The following is an 18,389-nucleotide window of genomic DNA, read 5'->3' as shown; positions in this document are numbered from 1 at the left end:
CTGCAGCTCGGGAGGAGTCAAAAGAGGCCACCGGCAGCTCCCAGCCCTGACTCAGCCTGATGCAGCAATTCTCAGGCTCTTTGCTTTTGGCTCCCAGGGGCTCAGCTAGGCAAAGAGAAATCCATTCATAAAACGCTGGCTGCCAGAATGAGCAAGGTTCTCCTGTGGCTCTGCTGGGATCACTGACACGCAGCCAGTCACAGCAGCTGTTCATACAGAAGTAACAGCTGTTCACAGAAGGACCCTTTGCCTGGGGCTGATGCACTCCTCCTAACAGACGTTCATTCAGCACCAACCCTGTGCTAGGCGGTATACAGAACACGGAGACCTCATATGGTCAGTGCCCAAAAGACATATAATCTACATCACACGAGGCAAGGCTGGCAATGGCTCCACACGTTATGAATGCGGTAGGAAGCACCAGCACAACACGGATGCTTCCCACATGGAACAGGTAATCAGCAGATGTCGCACGCAAATTTGCATGTATCTGGGAAATCTGGCCCCATCAGGTTTCCCAGATGCATTCACGCTCGTGTTCAGAGAAGCATATGCACATTGTGTGCTTCCCACGTCATCACCAACAAGGAAGCTGCCCTACAACAGAGATTAAATGTGCACCTTTTCTTTTGTGGAGGAGGGCTGCCTGCTGCCAGATATTTCTGTTATGGGGAAAAGAATCTGGGGCAATGTGGCAGGATCTGCCCCACTCAAAGTGCGGGATCAGCAGCTGGAGCAGACAGCAACTCAGCTGCTCGCTTAAGCAAAGGGCTTTCCCTTGCCTCACCACCTTTCAGAAAAGCCTGCGGCTCTAGTACTTCAGCAAGATGTCTTGGCAAAGCAGGCACTCAGTGGAAGGCTGCCACGAGGAGGTCAAGACAGGAGGTGGTTGGGGCAGAGGAGGACAGCAGGGAGGGAGCACTTGAGGTCTAGCTCATGCTGATGGGTAGGATCCTGCAGAAATAGTTCAGCTCCAGAACACTCACCCATGAGGAAACCCCAAAGGGGAGAAGCTTGGGAGAGCAGGGAGGCCAAACTCCAAACAACAAACGAGGCCCATCTCCCTTCAGAAACCCCGAAGGGAAACCCCAAATAAAATGAGAACTAAGGCGGAGGTTTTGAGGAAAGTAACGAGTGGCAGGAAACTTGCTTTATGACATCCAAAGCAGATTGGAGAATAGTCGGTGGCTTCAATCTGGTTGGAGAACAGTGGAAGTGAATGGATGGGCCTGAGGTAGGAAGCAAAGAGAATCTCTTCCATTCCGTCTCAGAGGGGGAGAGGGGCTAGGCAAACAGGGAATGGGGGCTCAAGAGGAGTATGGGGGCACTTTTAGTTGCTTTGAAAGGTGGAACTGTGTAAACAAAGACAATGTTGGCAAAAGCAACTTTATTGGCTTTCTTTCTTGGAAAGACACAAGGGGTCTGGAGTAGGTGGGAGAGTTTCACTGGAAGGTTTACAGTCATACCTCGGGTTACAGACGCTTCGGGTTGTGTGATTTTGGGTTGCGCACCTCGCCGAACCCGGAAGTACTGGAACGGTTACTTCCGGGTTTCAGCACTTGCGCATGTGCAGAAGCACCAAATCGCAACCCGCGCATGCACAGACGCATGGGTCACGAACATGCCTCCCACGTGGATCACATTCGCATCCCGAGTGTCCACTGTATAACCCATTTCCCCCCTCTGTCCCATGTATACCCTTGTTCTCCTTCCTCTACTTTTAGGACTGTGAGCTTTTAGGACAGGAAGCCAGCACTTTCTTTGTAACACTTGGGAAGGCGCATGATCAGAAAAGGAAGAGAACTAGTTCAGAAGTCCTGGGTCATAGCATAAGGAAAGGGCCAGGCAATGATATGTAAATGTTAGGTTTCCACAGGAGGCAGGGGCAGTAGCGGGGGGAAGGAGAGAGAGAGAGACTCACATACTTTGGACAAAGGAAAAGAGAGCGAACATGCCCAGGCCACCACTCCTGGCTTACCTCCCTGTACAGCGAGTACAAGAAGACAATGGTCTGGATCGTCTTGCCTAGGCCCATCTCATCTGCCAGAATGGTGTCTGTGCTCTGGGCCCAGGAGAACCGCAGCCAGTTCAGGCCTTCCAGCTGATACATGTGCAGCGTGCCCCCTGTGGACGTGATGAAGCGTGGCTGGCTGTCATACTTCACCGTGGGCTGCAAGGATGTCCGGAGAGAGAGAAGCAGAGAGGTGAGAGCCATGCACGCACACGGACATAATAATAATAATAATAATAAATTTTTATTTATATCCCGCCCTCCCCGGCCGAAGCCGGGCTCAGGGCGGCTAACAACAGAGGCTCGCTCCCTTCTGGACACCACCCCTGAAATAATCCCCATTTAAAACGTCTTGGGCCCATCGGCTGCACAGAGCTTTCCTCTTTGCCAGGCTGCACTTCCTTGCCAGCCTAGTGCTGCAGCGTCAAGGGTGCCCAGCACCGCAGAGGAGTGGCTGCACTGCTAGCCACCACCCCAGAGCTTACATCGTTGGTGGGGGAGTTGGGCGGGTCCTCCGACGTCAGCTCCTTCTTCTTCTTCTTGTACTTCCTGGGCTGGGCAGGGTCTTCGCCCATTATCAGCTCTCTAGAGAGTGGGGGGGGGGGTGGAGAGAGAGGAAGGCCCCATTGTGTCTCACTCAGGAATCTCAGGCATGGCCCATGGTGCATTGGGCCAGGCAACTCAATCCTGCCCTGCTCAGTGCCTCCCTCCCCACCGCCACCCTCATGGTTTCCTCACCTGTGAAACCAATAGGCCTGCTTCTGGTACTCATAGTCGGGAATCGACATCTCATCCTCCTCCCACGTGGACTGGTCGTAGGAAAGGTCACGCCATTTCACCAGGTAGTGGTAGTTGCCCTTTTTGTCAATGCTGCACACAGTAAATTCACGGCGCAAAGAGAAAAGAGAGAAAGAAGCAGAAAGAAAAGCAAACACACAAACTGGGTTTGCTTACTCTGTTTCACCGAAAGGCATCTGATGGGATTAAGTCAACAAAGGCCACCATGGCTAAGCCGGTGAATATCATGAAGATATGGAAATCTTTTAGAAGGATTCTCTTGGAGAAACGCACAAAGGTCACGTTCAAATCCATTTTATTCTTCAGAACCTTGAGGATTAAATATTCTTTAAAGAAAGGTGGGGTTCCCAGGAGTGGCCAGGCCGCCAACACCTATACCTCAATTGTTCCCCGCTGGGTGACCCCACTAATGCCCACCTCAAAGTATCCAACACGTGCCTAGGTCTCATCAGGACTAACAGTGCACTGGCCGTGGGCTACAGTATAAGCGGCTAAACCTTCCTGGGTCCAGGGACCACATTCACAACTGACCGATGTCCGAGGGCTGCATGCATGCACACCACACACACACATGCTTGCCAGATATGCAGCATGCACAAACCAAACACATGCAGATCACACACACACACATATGCTGGCACACACCACACTAGGATGTATGCATGGCACTCATCCCCATTGCAGTGCTGGGCTGAGAGGAGAGGAGAGAGGTTCAAGCCAGCATTGTGATGGGGAAGAAAGCCCCACTGGTTGACCTTACAAAGGTTCCTCCTTCCTGTGCTGTTGGCAGGAGGTCTTAATGCTCAGGAAACAGGAAGGAATACTCCTTCCTGTTTCCTGATCGGGAAGACCTTCCAGCAAGAGAGTTGCCTTTGCAGAGAAGAGGAGCTCAGTTTTGTCAATGCCTGTCGACCACCTGCAGTGGTTTAGTGGGCCAGATCTGACCTGAGGGCTGCAGGTTCACCACCCTTGAGCTATGGCATCATTGTGATAGGGGATGAAGTATGCACACACAAGCGTGCACACGCACACACAAGCTGACCTATGGTTTATAACACGGTGGATGGTCATCCAGTCAGGCTTGATGCCATAGCGGTAGTATTTCTCCTCCATCTCGGCATAGAAAGGATCCTTGTTCTTCCTCTTCTCACTCTTCCCATCGTCATCACCAGAACCGTAGTCAAGCAGCGGGGGCTCATCCATGTCGTTCTTTCGTTGGTAATTCCTGTACATCACCAGGTGGAAAATCTCAAGCTGGGATTTGTGGGGGGAGGGGGCAGAGAAAGGGAAGAAAAAAGAAAGGTGAGAAACTGAGTAAACGTGAATGAGAAATATAAGGATTTGAATCAAATGCTGATACAGAAAACCCACTGCGACCGCACCCCTGATCAGCGGCCATCTAACCTCTGCTATGATGGGTTAAGAGCAACAGTACACATGGTTCTGATGAAGCCAGTGACATGCCTGAAGGAGGCTCACATACGGGACACCCTGATGATGGTGATCTCTATGCTCAGCATCCAGTCATTAGAAGTAGTTGGGACATAGAGCGGTTGGAACTTCTGGCTATCATTGGCATTGACAGACATGTGTTGCTGCTGCTGTTGCTGCTCTCCCATTCTAATATACCACCTTTCAAACGGACGTGGTTTTTGCACAAACAGGCTGGCACCTTTCCCGTGCCCAGAGAGCAACAGCAGAACAACACTGCTGGAGCTGGAGTGCTGGGAGCATCCCCAAACAAGAGATGCCAGGGAGAAGTGGCAGTCCTTGGGGGCAGAAGAGAGGGAATGAAGAAGTTCACCCCAGCCCACGGTTGCGCTGACACTGATTTAAGTTTATGCTGAAGGACGAAGGGCAAAGAGCAGAAGCTGCCCAAAGACTGAATGATGCTATGTGGAGAGGTTCAAATGCCCAGACACTCCAAGCTCTCCCTATGTGCTGTTGACAGAACTGTCATCCCACCATTCATTTCCAGTTTTGGGGTCCCGCACTCTCTGACGAGGCATGGAGTTTTATCTGAAGGCATAGCTGCCTCAGCCCCAAGTTTAGTCAAAGTTGTACCTGCAATTCCTTTATCCAGGAGCAGTGCCAATAGGACAGCCCGACCCACTTGACGAAGAATTCGCGCTCGGAACGACCCTGCAGAGACTTGGGCGGTGGGTCGTCTGGGTTGGCATCGGGTGGCAGGGTGACAGCGACTGGTGTTGGAGGCTCCCCCCATCGCCAGTGCAGGATTTTTTGGACCCGTCCCTTTAGCATGGGACACTGGGGATGGGAAAGAGAAGGTGTCAGAGACACAGGGAGTCTGGCCACCCACCAAAGCCTCTTGTCCAGGAGGCAACCCTTTATGTAACCAGTGAGCCTTACTGACAAGTAAATGCATTGGCTGGTCTCTCTCTCTTACCCTCTTCACAGCACAGCCACTCCTCCCCCACCCCGAAATCCAGCATGATGCCCTCTCTCCCAGTGCCCTCACCGTGCAACGGGGACACAGCCATTCCCCATTAGGGATCTCAGGAAGCGGCGGGTTGAGGCAGTGGATATGGTAGGATGAGATGCAAGCATCACAACACAAGAGCTCGCCCCCGTCCTTACAGACGCGGCAGTATTCCATGTGATCGTCCTCCTCCTCCTTCTCAGCATCGTCCAGCTCCCCTTCGTACTCTTCTTCCTCCTCCTTTGGCTCCCACTGCACCCCTTCTTTTTCCTGCAGGCGAGGGACATGACACACCCAGAGAGAGAGAGCTGGATTATGATATAGGGGTCATGCAAGTAGGAGCACTTGGAGCTGCAAACAGCAGAAGCCAGAGCCTATCCAGCAACTATTCTGATGAATTTCAGATTCATGGGTTTCTGTTTCTACACAGCCTGAATTCTCGGCAAAGGAAAATGAAGTATGTAGAAGAGTCACAGCTTTAAAAGCCAAGAGTAGCTCTCAAAAATTAATTTAGGTACTAGCTTCAGCAGCACATGTGCTAAATATTTTTTAAAATATAATTTTTCAAAGAGATCCAGATCCTTGCAGCCAATAATAGCAGGATCTGGGTTCCTAGAATAGCATCAGAAGAGCAAGTGTCCCCACTTCAATTGCATTAGTCTTTGTGGTACAAGAATATGCCAGGGTTTTGAAACCACAAGGCATCTGAATGGACCAATCAGAGTCCTTCCACTGAACCCCAGCCCCTGCCTCCTTGTCCCTATGCACACAGCACCCCCCAAAGTCCCTCTTTTCCCACCATCCCTAACCCAAGCACTAATTTAAAACAAAGGGAGGGAAAGGACAGTTTTACACTCAGAAGGTGAACTAGAAAGTGCAAGTTCATTGTTTTTTGCACAATCTATCCCAGCTACAGTATCTGAATTTTCAGAGCTTGATATTTTGGATTTTTAATATATATTTTTAGCACAGCATCCTGGACTCCTAAGCGGGAATGGCACCAGAGCAAGGGCTACAACAGGCAAGCTCCTTCCCTGGAAATGGGGGAGACACAGAGTGGGAGGTGCTAGTGTGCAGAGAACAAGGAAGAAAGGTGAGCAGCTTACACAGTGGGGGCAGCTCCATTTGCCCTCGGGGGCCTTGTCTAGCTCCGGATCCAGGCACACCAGGTGATAAGCTCTGGGACATGAATCGCAGAGGATGATCTCCCCGCCCTGCTGACACACCTCACAGTAGTCTTGGTGGTCTGTCTCGTAGCCGTCTGCCTCTTCTTCACCAGCAACTGCAGGGCCGGGAAGTGGGGAGAAACCAGAACATGGCATGAAGGCACCTGAACTACGTACAACCTACTCCCTTACCTGGGCCAGGGCAGGTCTAGGATTGGGAGTCATCCATCTTCCTCCCTTAGAAACTGAGGGGTATTCAACAAATTGCATTTACCACTCGTCCCCAAAAGGGGATGGAACTGAAAAAGCAGCAACTGAAGGGAGAAGAGGCTGGATGATTAGCACAATGAAAGGTGGGTTGAATGGAAACTTCTCTCCAGGGCTATGGGGGCCTGTGAATGACACAAACCAGTGGGAAGGAGGCGCGGCTGAAACTTCCCAGAATTCCTTTGCCACACACAAACAGGAAACTTGGAAAATGGCCCTTCTGCCCTGGCAGCTGAGTGAGAAAGCGAGTCTTTGCCCCTTCTGTCGTTCTTTTTACAGGGAAATCTAGTAGGACTGTCTTTTTCTAACCCAAAGGAACTCAGGCTAGTGGCCCATCTTGTTCAGCCTCCTGTTGTCCCAGTGGCCAGCCAGATGCCTGCAAGGAGGACATGAGTCCAACAGCACTCTGCCCACTCTGCAGTTTTCATCAACTGTTTTTCAGATGTTTATTGCCTCTGACCATGGAAGCAGAACACAGCCATCAGGGTTAGGAGTGATTGATAGCTGCATCTATCTTATAACCAGGAAATGAGTTTGTTTACCTAGCTACCATGCTCTAACCTACAGCCCACACTCACCTTTTTTCTTCTTCCGACCAGGTCTGCCCCGCTTGAGTTTCTTCACCCGCCCTGAACTGTCAGAACGCACTGAGGAGCTGTGAACACTGGAGTTGTCAAGGTCAGATTCTTCCTCTGGCTCTCCCACCTCGTCACTCTGAAACAAATGCTGTACATAACCGGAGCAGCCCTCCATTAGGAAAGGCCCATACAGAAGCAGAAGTAAGGGGGAATGGGGAGAGGGGAAATGGTTGCTGGGAGGTGGGGGGGGGGACGGGCTTGGCACCTGAGGTTAGTATCTGCCCCAAGGAGCAAGCAAGAAGAAAAAGGAGGTGGCTTGACATCCAGCCCTCCTCAGTTATGGCCGGGGGGTGGGAGCAGGGAGAATACAGCACCACTTAATACAGTTATAAGGTAAAGGTGAGGGGGCAAGAAGAAAACAGAAGTGATTTTATAAGCAAACAAGCATACCTCCAGTCATACCATGCAAACTCAGTTTAGCCTGGTTTCCTACCATAGCCCATAAGAAAAATCTTATGTCTGTGGTGGGGCAGGATGGCTTCAAAGGCAAGCTGAACATTGTGCAGGCTATGGCAGCACCTGGTGAAATCTCAAAAGCCAGAAGGGCAGCAAAGAAGGTCAGTCCAAGAACCCTCTCCATGACTAGCACAAGCACAATAAGCAAGCAAAAGAGCCAAAGGGAAGCAAATGAGCGGCATTTGCATAACAAAAACAGGTCACAGAAATCCGATTTTGGCAGGTAGCTGTGATGTCTTCTTTTAAAACTGCACAGTTCTTCAGTCCGAAAACGCCAAACAAATAGAAACAATGCCCATCCGCCCATCACTTTTACACCCAGTCTCCACATTCACACCCAGTGGACAAGGAGAGGATCTTACTGAGCTGCTCTTTTTGCGCTTGCCCCCAATCATGCCCAGCTTGATCTTCAGAGGCGCCATCTTCTTCCCCTTCATCTTCCTCTTCATCTCTGGGATGCGAGGACTCTTGCTCCGCTTCTTGTGGCCTGGACCTTTTGTTGAAATAAACAAATAAATAAATAAATAAGCAAGCTGTCATATGAATGTGTTCAGTGCTCTCTGTCTCCCCCCACCCCCTGCACACACATTTGAAGAGCAAATAGATAGGCGTTTGGGGTGAAGACGTTGGCTCCCGTGAAGCTAAAAAGCAGCAAACAGATGGCGGGGCTTGGCAAGAGATTCCCCCTACCAGATGCTGAGAAGCCAAATGTCCTGGCTGCTGTCCTCTTCTACACCGCTCCTCTCGGAAAGAACGGGGTGTTGGTCGCTTACCATGAAGGTCTATCCTGGCCAAGTGTGAAGGTGGAATCTTTATATGAATGGACTCCTACTTACTACCACCTAAAGCAGGCAGGATGAGGTGACACCAAAATGAAACACTGTGCTGGCTCAGGAGGCCTAGCCTCAGTTCCAATTCCTTAACAAGCCGATCACATATTGTGTGCGTTAAGAAACTGGAGGAAAAAGGAATATTAGGAAAGCAGAAATAACAAGAGTCCCCACATCTGGCACAGGTGGACAATTATAGCCAAAGCCTCCATGTACCAGTTGGTACCCAACCACCTGAAGAAGAGCAGGGCTGGACGCCTCTGGTCACACTGGGCCAGGACGGGCATTCACAATAAGGGAACAAGGTTCCATTCTGTGTCCATTGGGAGGCAGGCATCCCAATATGGATATCTAAGACAGCAGCAGTACACATTGTAGCACACTCCTATCAAATGCTACCTCTGTCAAAGCACAGGCATGCATCCTACAATATGTAATGAAAAGTATCTGCTGAGGAGTAAGTCACATACCTTCATATCTTTAATATTGAAGCATTGGTAGAAAAGGCTGCAGTGATGCCAGGCTGCCCTGGTCGAGTTCAACGTGATTTTAAACAGTGTAGGCAAGCTTTGTGCCTCAAGAACTAGCAATATACGTGCACTGATCCACCTAATCAGAGACGTCTTAGGCATGTTTTGGCCTAGGTTAGAGGGATGAAAGGAAATACAGAGGCTGCTGAGAGCAATCTGAGTGCCTGAAGGGCACAGTGCTTCTGAAATGGATTTTAGTGCCTTGCGCATGTCTAGCTTGTACCAAGCCTTCTACAGAGGGGTTAAGGTCAAAGAAAGGCAGGATTAGCTCCTGAGAGTGATGGGACAAGGAATTAACTTTAGGGATAAAGGATGAGTCTGGTCTTGAAATCACTCTGCCCTTTTCTATAATACACAAGAGGTGTATACACAGGAGCCTGTCATTCAGAGGCATACTGTGGTAATGTGATCATCACATGGGAAAGCACCTTCAGAAGAGGAGCTTCAGACATAGAAACTCAAACAGCTCATGAGTGCCTGAAGAACATGCTCTGGCCAGGACAGTACTGAGAACAGGGCTGCCACCTGTCAACGCAGGTGCTCCATGATCAGCTGTGGTAGAGAATAAAAATGTTGAGTCACACTAATGCCCCTCCTGGTCTGTAGGAGAGCCACTTACTCCTCTTTGATGACATTAGAAAAAGGGGAGGGAAACGGGTTTGCTTGACAGCAGGTTTGTGCTTAAAACAAAAAACAAAAGAACGCTGCTGCCCTAGATATCTGCTGCACAGGTTCTGAGGTTGGGTCCTGCAATCTCAGAGCACTTTGGGAGTAAGTGCTTAGCAATGAAGGCAGACCACCCTCACTCCATTCTCCTTAATCTCTGGGACTTATAGAAGTTTCTCTGTTAGTCTATTTTCCTGCAGTCCTCTGAATAATGCCCCCCCCCGGGGCAGCTGGAGGGACCTTTCCTTTCCCTAAGTATTTTCTGACAGCTTGCAGGGATCCAGAACCCCTAGCAATCTTACGGCCAGCAGATATCTGCCCAGTAGTGTGTACTTGGGATCCTGAACTGCTTATTTGAGCTTGGAAGGAATGGAAGCCAAAGAAGAGTCGGAGGAGGGTTGCTGGTGAAGTGAGCAGTGGTGCCACAGCTCCCCCTCTCAAGCACTAGCTCAGGGTCCCTAGCTATTGTGTACGTTCCTCAGCTACAGCCTGCTGTGTTAGATCCAGTGTAGATACTTGAACCAAGGAAGTACCACCAGAAGCTGCTACAGTAGTGGATGCAGTGCCATCAGCCATGCAGCGCAACCAATGCAATCTTCACTGAGGAACTCTTGGATTGAGCAGCAGAGAAAAGCAGAAGCTGGAATCCTGTATGTGGTTTGCCATTCATATGAGTGGAGAAGACCCTTGGGTATTGCTGTTGCTACATAACCCCCCTCAGCAGCAAGATCAGAAAATGGCATCACTTGTTCCTCAAGGGGGAAAACGTTAGCATTCCAGCAGTCCTCCGGCATAAGGAGGCCCACTCAAACCTCACTGTGCTGCCCCAAAGCAGATCTTTATCTCTGGAGACAGTCAGGAGACCAGAGTGGCAACAACAGCTGGTAATAGACAGCGGTTTCTGAGCTAGCAATACTGCTTTTTTATGCTCTGCTAGGAGATTCAGGGCACTACCAGTAATGCTGTCTGCTTCCACTGATGACCCTCCTTGGGAATCCACTCTGGGGTGCCCTGCAGCAGCCACCCAGGCAGTGGGGGAAACAGTGCTACCGGCACCACTTTTTAACCTTCTCACCAATCTAACCAATCCTCCTTTATTTCTGTTGATGTCCTTGCAAGACTGAGCTTTGCCTGCTGGCGCTGTGACCAGGCAACAGAAAAACAAAGGGAAAAGAGGAAGCGATGAAAGATAAGGAGGCAACAGTTTTTGTAATTTTTGTGTGTGTAAAGCCAGAGAGAAGAGCATGCGAGTATGAAAGCTGAGAAACCTGAGATAGCAGAATGTCAAGGTAAAAGGCTGTGGTAAAAAACGATCACCATAGAAACAGAACAGCTGCTGTTAACCTGGGCAAGGTAGGAAAGGAGCTGAAGTGGAACATCCCTGAGTCAGCAAAGTCCTTTTGGTTTGGTGTCACATGATCCTGCCTCTGCTGGGTAGCAGTGGGAGTCAGTTTGCTTGTGGATGCCTCACTGGACAGAGAAGTGAGGCTGTCATTGGGTGTGGGCTTAAAGTTGGTACAGTGGTGCCTCGCAAGACGAAATTAATTTGTTCCGCGAGTTTCTTCATCTAGCGAATTTTTCGTCTTGCGAAGCACGAAATCCCATAGGAATGCATTGAAATTCAATTAATGTGTTCCTATCATCAAAAAAAGTCCAAGCAAAGCCAAATTTGGTACAACAAGAGTTTATTAAGTGCTCTTTAAAGTCACACATACTGTAAAGAGCATTTCAAAAATTGAAGGAACAATAAATTAAGTTTCTAAACATGACAGAAAAACATTTAAAAATCAACAAAGTGTACAGTACATTTTCTAAGACTCTGGGGGACAACTCGAAGAAGGTTCCTCTTCCACTCTTTGCTTCTTGCTGAAGAACCTGTCCATGGTCTGCTGCTTCATCCGCCTTTTCAGCACCTCCCTGAAAGGCGACATGACCCTCGTATCAAAAGTGTTCGCAAGATCATGTGCCACGTGCTTGTCAGGGTGGTGCCGCTATGCAAAAGCCTGCACATCCTTCCACTTTAGGCAAATGTCCCTCAGTTCTTTGGAGGAGAGCCGTTCCTCAGTTGCGTCCTCTTCTTCCAGCGAGGCCTGCTCCTGCGCAGCCTCTGCCTGCAGTTCGACCAGCTCCTGGATGGTCAGCTCGTGGTCGTGCTCCTCCACCAGCTCGCTGATGTCCTCCTCTGTGACCTCCAGGGCCATGGTCCTCCCCAAGGCAACAATGTCCTGCACCACTGTTGACTCTGGTGCATCAGAGTCACTTTGTGCCAAACAGTCCAGCCACAGGCTGCGCCAAGCGCAATTCAAATTTCTCTGGCTGATCCCGTTCCAGGCCGTGGTGATCATCTTCAAGCAGGTGACGATGTCGAAGTGGTCCTTCCAGAATTCCCGCAGGGTGATGGTGGTGCAATCAGTCACCTCGAAGCATCGCCTGAAAAGCTCCTTGGTGTAGAGTTTTTTGAAATTGGCGATGACCTGCTGATCCATCGGCTGGAGCAGTGGCGTGGTGTTAGGCGGCAGGAACACGATGCTGATGAAGCTGAACTCCTCCAACAAGTCCTCCTCAAGACCTTTAGGATGAGCAGGAGCATTGTCCGTCAGAAGCAAAGCCTTCAGCGGCAGGTCTTTGTCCAGCAGGTACTGTTTGACAGCAGGGCCAAAAGCAAGATTGACCCAGTCCACAAACAGCACACGTGTGACCCAAGCCTTACTGTTGGATCGCCACATGACACTCAGCTGCTCCTTGTCGACCTTGTGTTTCTTGAAGACCCGTGGGTTCTCCGAGTGGTACACCAGCAGGGGCTTGATCTTCAGGTCGCCGCTTGCGTTGGCACAGAAGGGCAGGGTCAGACGGTCCTTCATGGGCTTGTGGCCAGGCAACTTGGCCTCCTCCTGTGTGATGAAAGTCCTTTTGGGCATCCTCTTCCAAAACAGCCCGGTCTCGTCGCAGTTGAAGACCTGCTGTGAAACGTAGCCCTACGTCTTCACAACCTCCAGGAACTCCGCTGCAAAGTCTTCAGCCGCAGAAACATCAGAACTGGCAGCCTCTCCATGCCTGACCACGCTGTGGATTCCAGATCTTGTCTTGAACCGGTCAAACCAGCCTCTGCTTGCCTTGAAGACTTCTGGCTCACCTGAGGTTCCTGGATGTTCCCGGATGAGGTCTGCGTGCAAGGCCTTGGCCTTCTCACAAATGACGGCCTTAGTCACTGTGTCCCCTGCACGCTGCTTCTCTTCTAACCAGATGAGCAGCAACTTCTCCACCTCCTCCAGAACAGCTGGGCGGTTCTTCACGATCCTGGTGACTCCCTTGGCTGCATCAGTCGCAAGGATCTTCTCCCTCATCTTCAGGATGGTCCCGATGGTCGATGGATTCCTCCCGTACTCCCTGGCGAGGTCTGTCACACGCATTCCACCGTCATGCTTCCGGATGATCTCCTTCTTCATTTCCAGCGTAACCTTCTCCTTCTTCCCCTCGCTGGCCTCTGCAGCAGCAGTCTTCTTGGGTCCCATTGCAGCACAGCTCCTACCTTCGCAAACCCAAAAAAATAATAATCAGTGCTTCACATCCAAAAAATTCAAAAGCACCCAGCCACCCACAAGTTCAAACCCAGAACCAAGTCCTTGAATTCCAAACACCCCAACCCAAAATCCAAAAACCCCCCAAAAAGTTTTAAAAGTTTAACTTACCGAATGGCTGCAAAAGAAGTTTTGGAAAAGTTTCAAAAATCACCAAAGTCTTCAAAAACCTCAACTATTCCCCCAGCCACCCACCACACAGAAATTGCAAACCCCTCCCCAACTGTTGCAAACCCCTCCCCAACTGTTCCCCCAGCCCCTCCCCAACTGTTGCAAACCCCTCCCCAACTGTTCCCCCAGTCACCCACCACACAGAAATTCAAATCCATAATTTTTTTTTAAAAAAACAGCAGAGTGGCCCAATGGTCACAAAAAATCATAAAAATGCAGAAAAAACACACAAGCTTCCAGATTCTTGCAAACCCCTCCCCAACTGTTCCCCCAGCCACCCACCACACAGAAATTCAAATCCATAATTTTTTTAAAAAAAACAGCATAGTGGCCCAATGGTCACAAAAAATCATAAAAATACAGAAAAACACACACACAAGCTTCCAGATTCTTGCAAATCCCTCCCCAACACCAAGTCCTTGAATTCCAAACACCCCAACGCAAAATCCAAAAATCCCCCAAAAAGTTTTAAAAGTTTAACTTACCAAATGGCGGCAAAAGAAGTTTTGGAAAAGCTTCAAAAATCACCAAAGTCTTCAAAAACCTCAAAAAAGGCTACCACACCGCGTGCTATGAGTTGCTCCTCGAAGTCAAGTCGCAACTGCACCTCTTCAAGCAATGCACTCTGGGTATTAACAGTTTTACGAAAAAGGAAACAAACTTGCAAGACGTTTTCGTCTTGCGAAGCAAGCCCATAGGGAAATTCGTCTTGCGAAGCACCTCAAAAAACGAAAAACCCTTTCGTCTAGCGAGTTTTTCGTCTTGCGAGGCATTCGTCTTGCGGGGCACCACTGTACTTTGGGAGAAGAGTGGAGTCCTGGTGTGCTGGGGTATGGATGGCTGGGAGCCAAGATCTCTGGGTCCAGGGTGAAGAATCAGCCCCACAGCTCTAGGCACAAGATCTGACATCCTGGCTCTTTATGCTATTGGTGTGAAAAACTCAAGGCCACTCAGTGGCAGACACACACATTGTATCCCACTAGCCCACCACCACCACTCTCCAGAGCTCCAGTGTCAAAACACTGGAGAGGTCTGTCTGGCTTCCACAGCAAAGGGAAGTTGGACAGATCAAGCCAAAAGCTTTGTCTAATGCGCTGCGCACACATGGGTGCGCACACATCCTTCTGTGAGGCCTGAGGTCTCCTGCTACTCACCTTTGCCTTCTTTGGTTTTGGCTTTGCGGATTGGAGGAGGCTGAGGAGGAGGCTGCAGTGGTAGTGGCGGTTGTGGCTCAGGTGAAGCAGTGACAGCTGACACTGCAGCCGACACCTGCTCAGCTACTGCAGCTGCAGCTGCAGCAGCTGCTGCAGCCACAGCTGCCGTCGAACCTTTGAAGGGGTTGTTGGCACTGAACTCCCGCCATTTAGCTCCCATGATAGTCATCATTTTAGACATCGGAATCTTGGGGTTCTTTTTGGCAATAAGAGGCCTAGGAAGAAGGGGAAATGAAACAACAATGTAAGTTCAAGCATGCAAACCCTACATCATCCCTTTCAGAGAATAGCAAAGAAACGCTAAAGAAGATTTGATGCTCTTGCGCTCAGCACTCTTCGCCATACAAACTTGCTACTATTTTTTATGTACCTGAGTTCTAGTCTCATGAGAGAAGGAGAAAAACACCTCCCTATACACCTTCTCCATACTATGCATGAATATGCACAACGGAGTTGTATTCAACCAATTTCTATTCAGCGTAGACTCTCCAAAATTATTGGCCATGGCTAACTTAGGTCCATTAATGCCAGTTGGTCTAACAGAAATAAAAGTTATCTGAATAGAACCCATCATGGTGTCGCCCACTTTACAAGCCTTGTTTCTAAAGTAAAAAGTCCCAAATGTTGCAACCTTTCCTCATACAGAAGTTGCTCCAGCCTGCTGATCATTTTGGTTGCCTTATCCCATTCAAAGCTAAAGTATAAAGCCTGGAAATCCTCATGCCACTTAATGATTTTTGTATGATTTTGAAACAGACATTTTTTAATTTATGTGAAATAAATCCTGAGATTAGAGAGAGGACTGAGCAGCTCTGCAGCACCTGGAGCACCTTATAGAATCCAGAAGCAATTAAATCTTCCCTGCTAATAAGGCCATCAACTGGGCCTTAATGAGTTTAGATTAGACTTCAGAAGGAACCCAGGTATCAGAAGTGTTAAAATTCTCAAATCACTTCCTTAGCAGAGGAAGAGCTGAAGATCTAATTCCTTTTAAGACAGAAATGGAAGTATTGGTTGTTTTATTCTGGTGGGTTGGGTTTTTTTTACACTGAGGAGATGCTTAGAGGTGTGTGTGGTTCTGAGCAACAGTCAACAATGAAATTCCCAAAATCAGCACATGAATGGAATATTTCAGAAGTGGCCTGATGTATTTGGGATCTAAGGCAAACAATAAAAGCAGCTCCCTCCAGGTCTGAAAGTTAACAACGTTCCACAAAACAAGTGAAGCTAACCTGGAGGCATCCCGTTGGACTACAGGTTCAGTCCAACATGGAAGCAGCCTATTCCAAAGAGCAAACCAAAGCATTATACACAAATCACCCCAGCTTGCCCCTCCCCTGGGGCTAACCTCATAGCCCAGTAAGGCAAGGATTACAGTTGCTTGCTCCTTTTGGCTTTTATCTGTCTCAAGGGAAGACAAGAACAGCCAAACCGGAACAGGCCAATGCTCTGTTTAATCCAACAGAGGCCAACACCACACTCACAGAAACAAAGCACCATGTTGCCGTACAGGGCTGGAGGCGATAGCTCTGACCTCCTCTCCTCCTTCATCCCTCTATCCCTGCAGCCAAGAACCCTGGAGCACAAGACATCCATCATCTGCAATAATCCTCGCTGCAGATGCTGCATCTTCTTGATCTCTCTGCCCCCAACCAGCCTCAGCACTTCATCTGCTGTCAACACAAAGCGCTCGTAACCAGCATGCCGACGTTTGAACCCACTGGGGCTCGAGTGTACAAGGACCTCTGGGATTTTGGCTGGCAGACATTCACAGCCCTTGTGCAATGAGCATAAATACAAGCTTTCATCCATCTAACAGTGAAAGCCATGCACAAGATTCCAAAGGGGTTAATTTCTAGCACAGCATGTCCTGACCCATGATCGTGCTCAGGCCCCGAATCCTGTCAGCATCCCTGCTGCTTCTATCCATAGGCCAGGCCCTGGAGCCTAAAACACCTGAAATCATGCTCCAGACCCATCCATGAGGTTTCACATACATTCATGTCTAAGAATGGAGCCAGAAAGGCTAGACTTCTGAAAAGTGGAAATGGAGTTCTCAAAATACTGAAACCTGTACAAAATCCCAATTTCTTCACTTGCATGGTAAGATTACAGAAGGGCATTATTACATCCATACACATACACACACACACACACACACACACACACACACACACTGGGAGTAACAGAAGAAAGGCATGAAAACTCAAGTCTTCCTAGAATTCCTGTTCCCTTAACCCATATGTGGTTGCCAGTTATTCAGAGACACGCTTCCCTTTATTACTGTATCACACGTACCAGGACACAGCTCCAGATCAATTTATGCCCTGGGCTTTGTGTTATGTCACTCAACAGAAAAAATTCAGGTTTTGACTTGAGAGTAATACTATATTCCTGGTGATGGGGTAGCCCAGCCATTTGCTACAAGCACACATACTGTAACTGGGTTCCAGAGGAATAGCTGTCATTCACGCCCAGAAATGTAAGGCCTAAGAACCTCTTGAGCCAAGAGGTCATCTTGTTTCATCTTGGCTAACAACAGAAAAATCTCCCTAACTTGCATCTGCTGAGGCCCTTTTTACCTGCAACCTTTTTTTGTTCCCCTGTTCCAAGGGAAGGATGATCCAAGGAGGATGATCCTCATCTTTGTAGCTGCAGAGACAAATCTAAAAAGCCCAGTGAGTCACTGGCAACTGATCAATTCAAACAATGCTCAAAGTCTCCTTTCTTCCACCCCTGCCACCCAATCCTTGCACGCCATTTCCCTCCTTGACGTCCAGGTTGTTCAAGCCAGACCAACCACAACTTCAACCATCTATGCCTAGGGCTAACCTTTAAACCATGATCTGAAGTGAGGCTACACACCAGTTTGAGGTTCATCCCTAACCATCATTTGTCTGATTCAGGTGTCATGGCAAACTATGGTTAGAGCAACCTAGAAATGGAGGAGGGACTCAAGAGGAGAAGAAAGAGGTGGAGAAGAGAGCATGCAAGCCCATTTCATTTTCCTCATTCTCCAAACCACGATTTGGAGCATTTTCTGAACTGAACCAATAAGAAGGCTGTTATGCAGAGCTGTGCTATGATCTCATTTTGACTTCTTAATTATTGATGGTCACCATGGCCCATAATGCACTGCAGACTATTAAGAGATGCTATTAAAGAAATATGAGCTCTTGCTTTGAAAAGGAGGAGGGAGAGGGGAGGAAAAAGTCTGAATTTATTTCATTTCAAAATGCTTTCCAGAAATAGGCGGGGCTCTAAGACAAAGACAGGCCCGCATAAAACAAAGCAGCAGCAGGCCTGCCTTGCCTTGCATGTGGCGAGAGACTGACAAAGAATGCAGTGGGGGAAATGGGGAGGCAGAGACAAGTACAACAACAAGATAAAGAAAAGGCCAGCAAATGTCACTCTTTCGGACTGTGATACTATATGGGAGCAATTCTACATCCAGTGAGAGACAGAGGTGGAATATTAAAAACAGATCAAGGGGCAGAGTGAGGGGCGGGTGGAGAGAGGGAGCGACACAGAGAGAGACACAAAGAACACAATACAAAGATGGATGGATGCAACATGACAGACTCATATCACCGTGACGCTGGGAAAAACTACAGATTATATCTC

General features: G+C 49.0%; 1 protein-coding gene across 6 annotated transcripts in view; it reads right to left on the bottom strand.

Moving 5' to 3' along the window:
• The window catches only part of CHD3 (chromodomain helicase DNA binding protein 3), a 61,752-nt gene that overhangs the window by 23,715 nt on the left and 19,648 nt on the right, over positions 1 to 18,389 (bottom strand). For 4 of the 6 annotated variants that reach the window (XM_082197462.1, XM_082197467.1, XM_082197466.1 and 1 more), the window contains exons 5-14: positions 14,706 to 14,980; positions 8,139 to 8,269; positions 7,261 to 7,408; positions 6,356 to 6,531; positions 5,289 to 5,519; positions 4,874 to 5,077; positions 3,852 to 4,063; positions 2,750 to 2,881; positions 2,497 to 2,596; positions 1,979 to 2,170 (exon numbers count right to left, since the gene is read on the bottom strand). In XM_082197462.1, the coding sequence (XP_082053588.1) occupies positions 1,979 to 2,170; positions 2,497 to 2,596; positions 2,750 to 2,881; positions 3,852 to 4,063; positions 4,874 to 5,077; positions 5,289 to 5,519; positions 6,356 to 6,531; positions 7,261 to 7,408; positions 8,139 to 8,269; positions 14,706 to 14,980 (1,801 nt within the window). The remainder of the gene's footprint in view (positions 1 to 1,978; positions 2,171 to 2,496; positions 2,597 to 2,749; positions 2,882 to 3,851; positions 4,064 to 4,873; positions 5,078 to 5,288; positions 5,520 to 6,355; positions 6,532 to 7,260; positions 7,409 to 8,138; positions 8,270 to 14,705; positions 14,981 to 18,389) is intronic. The other 2 variants (XM_082197464.1, XM_082197463.1) reach the window with 2 other exon arrangements.

The sequence above is a fragment of the Podarcis vaucheri genome (assembly GCF_965113315.1).
Source record: "Podarcis vaucheri genome assembly, chromosome: 13".
Lineage (NCBI taxonomy): Eukaryota > Metazoa > Chordata > Lepidosauria > Squamata > Lacertidae > Podarcis > Podarcis vaucheri.
The sequence above is the reverse complement of the archived record's forward strand: the minus strand, read 5'-3'. Positions and strand labels throughout refer to the sequence as shown.